This window comes from Plasmodium cynomolgi, chromosome 8 (assembly GCF_000321355.1).
Source record: "Plasmodium cynomolgi strain B DNA, chromosome 8, whole genome shotgun sequence".
Lineage (NCBI taxonomy): Eukaryota > Apicomplexa > Aconoidasida > Haemosporida > Plasmodiidae > Plasmodium > Plasmodium cynomolgi.
The window spans coordinates 1,578,980-1,586,817 of record NC_020401.1 but is presented as its reverse complement, the minus strand read 5'-3'; the positions used below and the strand labels follow the sequence as shown (position 1 = coordinate 1,586,817).

Here is a 7,838-nt window from a genome sequence, read left to right as displayed (position 1 = left end):
TAAACTGCAGAACTGGAACAGTTACAATGGCACCGTGAAGTAGCATACATCCCCACGGCGCCACAATTCGATGATACCTTAATTTGTTCCTATGAAACAGCTCACCATTTTGTTGTTTCTAAAATTTAACCACGGTGCTATTCCATGTGGCGCAGCATTCGCATCTCCAATTTGTGTGCACAGTTTATCGCGCCTTAACAAGCCAAATGGTGATAAAAAAAAAAAACATTCTGCATTAACACACAGCAGTTAATTTACCCCCATTTTGGCTAACTGGTTGATTTCCCTTGGGGAAAAAATATGTCCTTTCACCCTTTTCCATCCTTTCACTTGTATATAGCAACTTCTCAACTAAGGCAAAAATATGCAACAAGGACATATGCCTGTTTCCCCGCCATCACCGCTGCTGCTTAACATTTAATGGACACCAATAGAACAAGCAGCAAAGACACAAACGCAGTTGCGCTATACACCTGGTTAGCATTTCCTTCACCTTATGCTTCGCACAAAAGCTGGGCGCAGTTTGCACACACCTTGCGGTTGTTTAAAGCTACATATTTTTCGCTAAGACAAACTGTGAGAAAGGTGTGAAAGTGCTTCACACACATGTATGCCTTTATACACAAGAACGAATTAGTGGCTGTGTCATAAGGGAAAAATTCCCCCCTCGGAATTATTATGCCCACATTTTGCTTTGACACCCCCGTTCGTACCCAAAAAACAGACGCGCCCCCCGTTTACCACAGAGCAAATTTTAACTCGCCTTTTCTGAGTTTGCAAATTTTTGAATTTCCCATCATGTAAAAATACCAGTTCTCTTTTTTAACTTGTTAAAAAAAAATACATTCTCGAAATTTAAGTTCTCTACGTTAAGCAGTTTACATAACACATACGAAAAAAAAAAAAGGAAAAATATACGTCAAAAAAGGGTCAGGCAAAAAGGAAAAATTAATATAAATTGTTTTTTTGTTTTTTGTTTTTTGTTTTTTCGCTTTTTTTTGTCACGATAAGTGTTTAAAAATACCCATATCGTGTTTTCCAGAAATGCACAACTGATTGTGCGTAAGGGGTGTTACTTATTACGCGTTACACACACGTGCATACAGTTACATGTAAACATCGGGAAACATTCATAAGAATGGGGAAAAAATCATGTCCCTACGGGCAAGTATTTTTGTGCATTTACAAAACACAAAACACTTAATATGCACCGTGGAGGACGCCGGAAAAAATGGATGCCAGCTACTTAATTGAATAATGCTAGGACTAACAATATGACTAACCGTAATGAATTACTCACAACGTTAAATATGCCAGCGCACTTATCCATTGTACAAACTTCTGTCTCAAGGTCATTCACATCAAGCTCTTCTGGTTTTTTGTTAGCTGCACTAACTTTTTTTCTCATTCTTACACCCTTTCCACAGGTTACACTGCATGGACTCCACTCGGTGCTAATGGTAGATCTAATTTTGTCTAGGTATTCTTTCACAAGCTTTACATTTGGCATATTCGCAGCTTCATTATTTTGTCCCTGTCCTGCTCCTGCGTCTCCTGCTTTTTTATTTCCCGCATTGGCTCCTGCGTTTCCTCCTGCGTTTCCTCCTGCGTTTCCTCCTGCGTTACCTCCTGCGTTACCTCCTGCGTTACCTCCTGCGTTACCTCCTGCGTTACCTCCTGCGTTACCTCCTGCGTTACCTCCCGCGTTACCTCCTGCGTTTCCTCCTGCGTTTCCGTCTGCGTTTCCTCCTGCAGTTCCTCCTGCGTTTCCTCCTGCGTTTCCTCCTGCGTTTCCTCCAGCGTTTCCTCCAGCGTTTCCGTCTGCGTTTCCTCCTGCATTTCCTCCTGCGTTTCCTCCAGCGTTTCCGTCTGCATTTCCTCCTGCGTTTCCTCCAGCGTTTCCTCCTGCATTTCCTCCTGCGTTTCCTCCTGCGTTTCCTCCTGCGTTTCCTCCAGCGTTTCCGTCTGCATTTCCTCCTGCATTTCCTCCTGCGTTTCCTCCAGCGTTTCCGTCTGCATTTCCTCCTGCGTTTCCGTCTGCGTTTCCTCCTGCGTTTCCGTCTGCGTTTCCTCCTGCGTTTCCTCCTGCGTTTCCTCCTGCGTTTCCTCCTGCGTTTCCTCCTGCGTTTCCGTCTGCGTTTCCTCCTGCGTTTCCTCCTGCGTTTCCTCCTGCGTTTCCTCCTGCGTTTCCTCCTGCGTTTCCGTCTGCGTTTTCTACTGGTTGTTTCAGCTTATTTTCACGTGGCTTTTTTGGTTCTACTTGTTTTTCGTCCTTTTTTTTTTTTTTATCAGCTCCGTCCTCTTCTTTTGGGTTCTCACCAAGTCCTCTGCCTCGGCTAGCACTTTGTCTTACCTGTGCTGCGCCAAGTGAACTGGCGTCTACATTACTGAAGCTTACTCCATTTAAATTTATGGCCTTGGAGAAATCTACATTATGTCCCCAGTGTGTGCGGAACAAGTCCACCAACAGGATGGAAGAAACGGCTAAGAGATTGAAGTTCTTCATCTTGTTCTTGTATGTAAGTATGAGCAGGAAGATTTTTTACGCTTGTAGGTCTTTGGCTGTTTTGCTTAAGCCGCTTAAAAATAATATATGTTGGTATATATATATATATATGTATATTTTTGGATGTTCGTGAATTTGCCTTATGCAGGTTTATTCGATAAGAACAAAACTTGTACGAATTGATGTAACACGCAAAAAAAAGGTTTTGTTGTTTTTATGATAAGTATGTTAAGAAGACTTAATATGAAAAGTTATGTGAAAAATATATTTTAAAATATAAATGTTGTAAAAAAAAAAAAAAAGTAACAAATGTTTAAACATTTTTTAAAACATTTTTTTAAGCATTCTTTTAAGCATCCTTTTAAGCATTTTTTTTAAACATTTTTATATATTTGCTTGCAGCCCTTTTGTGTGTGAGCAATTTTGTGGTTATGAAAAAAGGGGCAACTGTTCAGAACTTCTTTATCTTCCAAAAGCATGCAAATTGGTTGGCAATTCCTCAAGTAGAAATGACGCTTGTAGGGGAGTTACCACCCTCAAATGCTGTCACTACAACGAAAGTTGGGGGGAAATAATAATAAAAAAATGCATGCGGAAAATGTAGACCTCCTGAGGGATGGCAACCTTTTCCTGTTTCTGCATGCATTGCCAGGGGATGCATGGATGTGCTCCCATTACGTGGGATGTTGACTTATGTTCGTTCTGCTAAGCTGCTACAGTGAGTCCTACGTACCTCACTACATGGACATGTACAGACATGTCCTATCGTGTGCACAAAGGCGCGCACCAACGCACGTGCGGGCATGCTTAGTTCATGTCAAAACAGGCTTCATTTTTTTAATTCTGCAAATGACGGGTAGGTCAGGAGATAAACATATTAATCTTCGTATAAAACCTGCATGTGTTTGGATTGAAGAAAACCCCAAAAAGAAAGGAAGAAGAAAAAAAAAAAAGGGGGACTGCGACAGGGTGTCACTTGATCTTTAAAATAAAAGGAGCTAACATGTGCACATGTTTTATTACCTGTCCTTATCCTAACATATCGCAATTTACCTCATTTTTTTTTTTTTCTACTGCATTTCAGATTTGTTCAGTTGTTTTCCTTACTACGCGTTAACATTTTGACCTCGCTTTTTTAAAAAAAAAAAAAGCAAAATAGCCGAAAAGGAAAAATCCTAACGACAAAATAGACCTGTTCTTCTTTATTTTTTTTCATAAAAGGGAGTGCTTGCTTGGCTCCCCATCATATGCACACACGTATAGCGTAAGTGTAATGTACGTAAGGTGTACATGCTATGCCCATCTTGCGTATCATCAGATTGCACACATATTATGCCCATGTATGTACCTAATATGTGACGGTTTAGCTCCACCACAGAAGTGTAAAAATGAAAGCCGCAAAAGTTATTTCATGTGGCATAGCGGACAGGTTAACTGGTGAGGTAAAATCACCCTTTTTTTTTTTTTTTACATCGTTCACTTTTTGTAAATAGCTACAAGAAGGATGGCACATCACCCTCTCCACAAGGTTTTCTTCCGTCTGTGCAGCTCGCCCATTTATTGTCTACATAATAGGAATGATGTCATTTTTACGAAAGCGTGAAACAAAGGGGAATTGAAAAAAAAAAAGTACCAAAATGTGCATGGCTAACCAAGCACATAAAAAAGCATTTTTTCCGCATTACCTGTTCATACTTTTTTTTTCGCGTTGCCTGTTCATACTTTTTTTCCACCTTGCCGACGTCGCTACAAAATTTTATGCGCTTAATGGGCTATAAATAAGGAACATCAAAAAAGTTGCAGCGGGGGAAAGAAGGGGTGTACACGCGAGATGCTCTGTTCAGCAAAAGTAGCCATACCCAAGGGGGGAACTATCCACGTCGTGTGTCCACACGCATCGGAAAACTGAGAGAATAACCATTCTGTGAAGCGGTTTGTATTATTTCTTGCATCCACGCAGTCCTCTGGCTTGCACACGTGCGAAGATTTACAGGCGCGCAAATTGAGACACCGCACCAACCATACAACGGCGCGCTTCATCATGATGAAAACTTGTGGACAAGTCCCAATAGCAGTTCCGCAAGCGTGCAAAAGAAAAAAGTACCACATCCACCCAATCACTTTGCCGTGGTGCACTGCAACCTCATTCTGTACACGTGCGTCAAGCGGAAATGGCAAAAATATTAAGCATCACTTAGGTCATTTCTGTCAAAATTTATCACAGACAAAACGGGCGAATCGAAGCACTTACGAGCAACTGTGCAGACAATACTTGCGTGGGTTAAGGACTAAAAAATGAGGAAAATAAAATACACGCCTGGGAGGGTACATGTGTACGAAGGAATAATCGGCTAGCTGCAATGTGGTTAAATAATCACCTCAAAATTAAAAAAAAAAAAAAAAATAGCTAGTTTACGTAGCTAGCTAGAACTGCCCTAAATAAATTTTTCTTTAAGTCTGCTTTAAAAAATAGGAGAGCAAAAAGCTTAAGCGTTTTTTACAACACTTGTGTGTGCTGCGGTAATTAGGCAACAGCCGGGGTGAAAATTTTTCGGATTCTCTATCAAACTCTTCATCATTATGGAAACGTCAAATGTTAATAAAAGGAAGTTTTCTTTTTATGGAGAGATGGGTATTCCGTCACAACATGTTCATAAAATTTTATACGCTTTCGCTGCATATGTGTTATTTCTCTTGGGGAGGAAAACTTGGTAAATATTTTGGCCCACTATATTGGGGGTGAGGGGGAGGGAGGCTCTTCACGAATGGCACGTTCGGCGTGGTGACTTCGATCGGGGTCTTCCTCCCCGTTCGATCACTCCTTTAGTTTAATTTAGTTTAGTTTAATTTAGTTTAGTTTAGTTTAGTTTAGTTTAGTTTAGTTTAATTTAGTTTAGTTTAGTTTAATTTAATTTAGTTTAGTTTAATTTAATTTAGTTTAGTTTAATTTTTTTTTTTTTGCGCCCACCAATTTGATACCCTCTTCCGTACATATGCAACCTGGCACACGCTTCACTCCATTTGCGAGTTTCACTCGTCGATGAATTCAATGGGCAATGAAGCTAAACTGACATTATCCAATAGGCTATTTACTTCCATTGTCATGTCTTTCATATTCTTATAATTGTCTTCGTTGGGAATATCGGGATGCGATTCACCATCATTATTGAATTTGTGAGCAGAACGATTGCGATGTAACCTCCTTTTTCTTATTTCCTCCTTCTTCTGTTCATACAAACAAAAAAGTGTTTTTAACCGCTTCAGTTCAGATTCCTTCTCACTGGCAGGATCTCCACCGTAGATCTCCACGTAATCGCTCTCCTCCTCATCATCATTTTCCCCCTCGTTCTGTCTCTTCCCAACTACATCCGTTTGCGCATCATGTGTTAAATCTTTAAGGCATGATAGGTATATTTTTTTTATCGAATCGTCGTTTTCTTCCTCAGCTTCGTCTCCTCCATATGCTCCGTCTCCTCCATATGCTCCTTCTCCTCTGTCTTCTTCTCCATTCTTATCGTATAAACTTAGCCCCCCCTCAAGCATGGTCTCTAAATTCTGCCCCTTTCGAGGAAATGTCATTAACGATCTTAAATCTGCTGCGGTCATCTCAAATATTCCCTTTGCTCTATACTTATCCCACTCCTTCATTTTTGCCTCTTTTTCTGTGAAGTCCTCTCCATGGGAAGACCCTTCCCCTACTTCACCTTCTTCTCTTGGTCCTTCACAATCACTCTGATGATTACCATGACTGTTTCTCCTTCCATGTAAAGTTTGTCTAAAAGGAGAAACGCCTCTTAAGAGTTGCAAAGGCAATTTTTTAAGAGTTTCTTTTTTCGATTGGCTCCTTCTAGTGTTATCTCTCCGACTCAGCAATTCAGGTGGATCATCTTTTGGGGGCGACGAGGGGGGAGTAACACCTGGGCTGAAATTCTTTATACTCCCTCTTAACAAAAAATTGTTCAAATTACCTTCAGTTGGGCTTTGAGCTAACATATTTTTATTATTGCCCTGTTCATCTCTTCTAGGAAATTGCTCCTCCCCCAATAGGGGGAGAGTAGCTTGTAATATGGATTCCATATTGTAGGGACTATCTGGGGATCCTTCTGTTGAGGGGGAGCTTAAATTGGATCTACTTGTTGAGGAATTTTCAGTCTCACTATCTTCTATCTCAAAATCGGAGTCGTTAAAACTGGTGTTGTAATAATTGCTGTGTCCATCCCAATCTTCATGAGAGCTGTCAAATGACTCATTAAAACTGGAGTTGCTCGTCCTACTGTTTCTTCGTTTCCTCAACCCTAAAAGTAGGTTCCCTTCGGAGAAAGCAAAGAGGAATAAAACGAGATGGTGGAGGATAAATAGACATACAAATGGACAAACGAGCGACACTTTGATCTCTCTCCTTGTGTAAAGAGGCTGCCTCGTCATTCTGCTCAATCCGTTATGGGATCACCTAATGGTTTAAGCAACTTTGTCTTCTTTTTCGAGGGTTTATCATCAACTTCCGTGCCTGTAGGAAGGCCAACCAAGTTATGTGTTCACGCTTGTGCGGAACTACGAGCGAATGTACCTCCAATCGAAGGGTGCCCTCCCCATGGCGCCGCACACTTCAGTACATTGCACTGCAGTACATTATGCTGCAGCACATTACGCTGCAGCACATTACGCTGAACTGCGATTTTTTTTTCCCCCCCCCCAACGGTCACGTATGCACGTTTCCACATTACACAAATTAACATCACTTTTGTGGTGAAAAAAAAATAAAATAAAAAAAAAATTATTCACTATCAAAATGGGCCCCAATTCACCGCTAAAATGGACCCCAACTCACCGTCAAAAATTAGCGCAGTTCTGCTTCCCCCACGCGGAGGGGCTCCATTGGGCTCGTTTAGGAAGCCCCCCGCAAGGCACATTACTGGGGGGGCGCATCACTCACGGGTAGCAGCATTAGCATGCCCCTGAGCATGCACACACGCGTGCACCATTCGACGAGCACAGATTCTGTCTTAACCATTGACACAGCATAGCCAGGAGAAAAGGATCATCCAGGGGAGAGAGGGCTTCATGTTGAATGGGCTTCTTCCCCTAGGGTATTTTTTTTTTCATAGGGATGAAAATCCCTCCGTTCGTTCTTCTATTTAAGGAAGGTAACTATATTAACTATGTACAGATTAAAATGTGAAACATACTTCGTTTCACCATGCAGCAAAATTCACTGCTTTTTTTTTTTTTTTTTTTCGCGTGAAGTGTTGTCTATATAACAAAATCTACAGTCACTCAGGTGAACCCTTGGTCATTCACATTTTAGGGGAAAGTTGACACAGAATGGTGAGGG

The 7,838-nt window shown here is 41.2% G+C and overlaps 2 protein-coding genes across 2 annotated transcripts; both read right to left on the bottom strand.

Annotated features, from left to right (window-relative positions):
• Window positions 1–1,246: 1,246 nt before the first annotated feature.
• PCYB_084460 (circumsporozoite protein precursor) lies at window positions 1,247–2,506 on the bottom strand (the record flags this gene model as incomplete). The annotated part of the gene is made up of 1 exon (XM_004222184.1): window positions 1,247–2,506. The coding sequence occupies one exon, from the start codon at window positions 2,504–2,506 to the stop codon at window positions 1,247–1,249; it is 1,260 nt and encodes a 419-aa protein (XP_004222232.1).
• A 3,030-nt stretch (window positions 2,507–5,536) lies between these two features.
• Window positions 5,537–6,931, bottom strand: PCYB_084450 (hypothetical protein; the record flags this gene model as incomplete). Its single annotated transcript, XM_004222183.1, has 2 exons — window positions 5,537–5,786; window positions 6,138–6,931. 2 exons carry the CDS (start codon window positions 6,929–6,931, stop codon window positions 5,537–5,539), a joined length of 1,044 nt encoding a protein of 347 aa, XP_004222231.1.
• Between the last annotated feature and the right edge of the window lie 907 nt (window positions 6,932–7,838).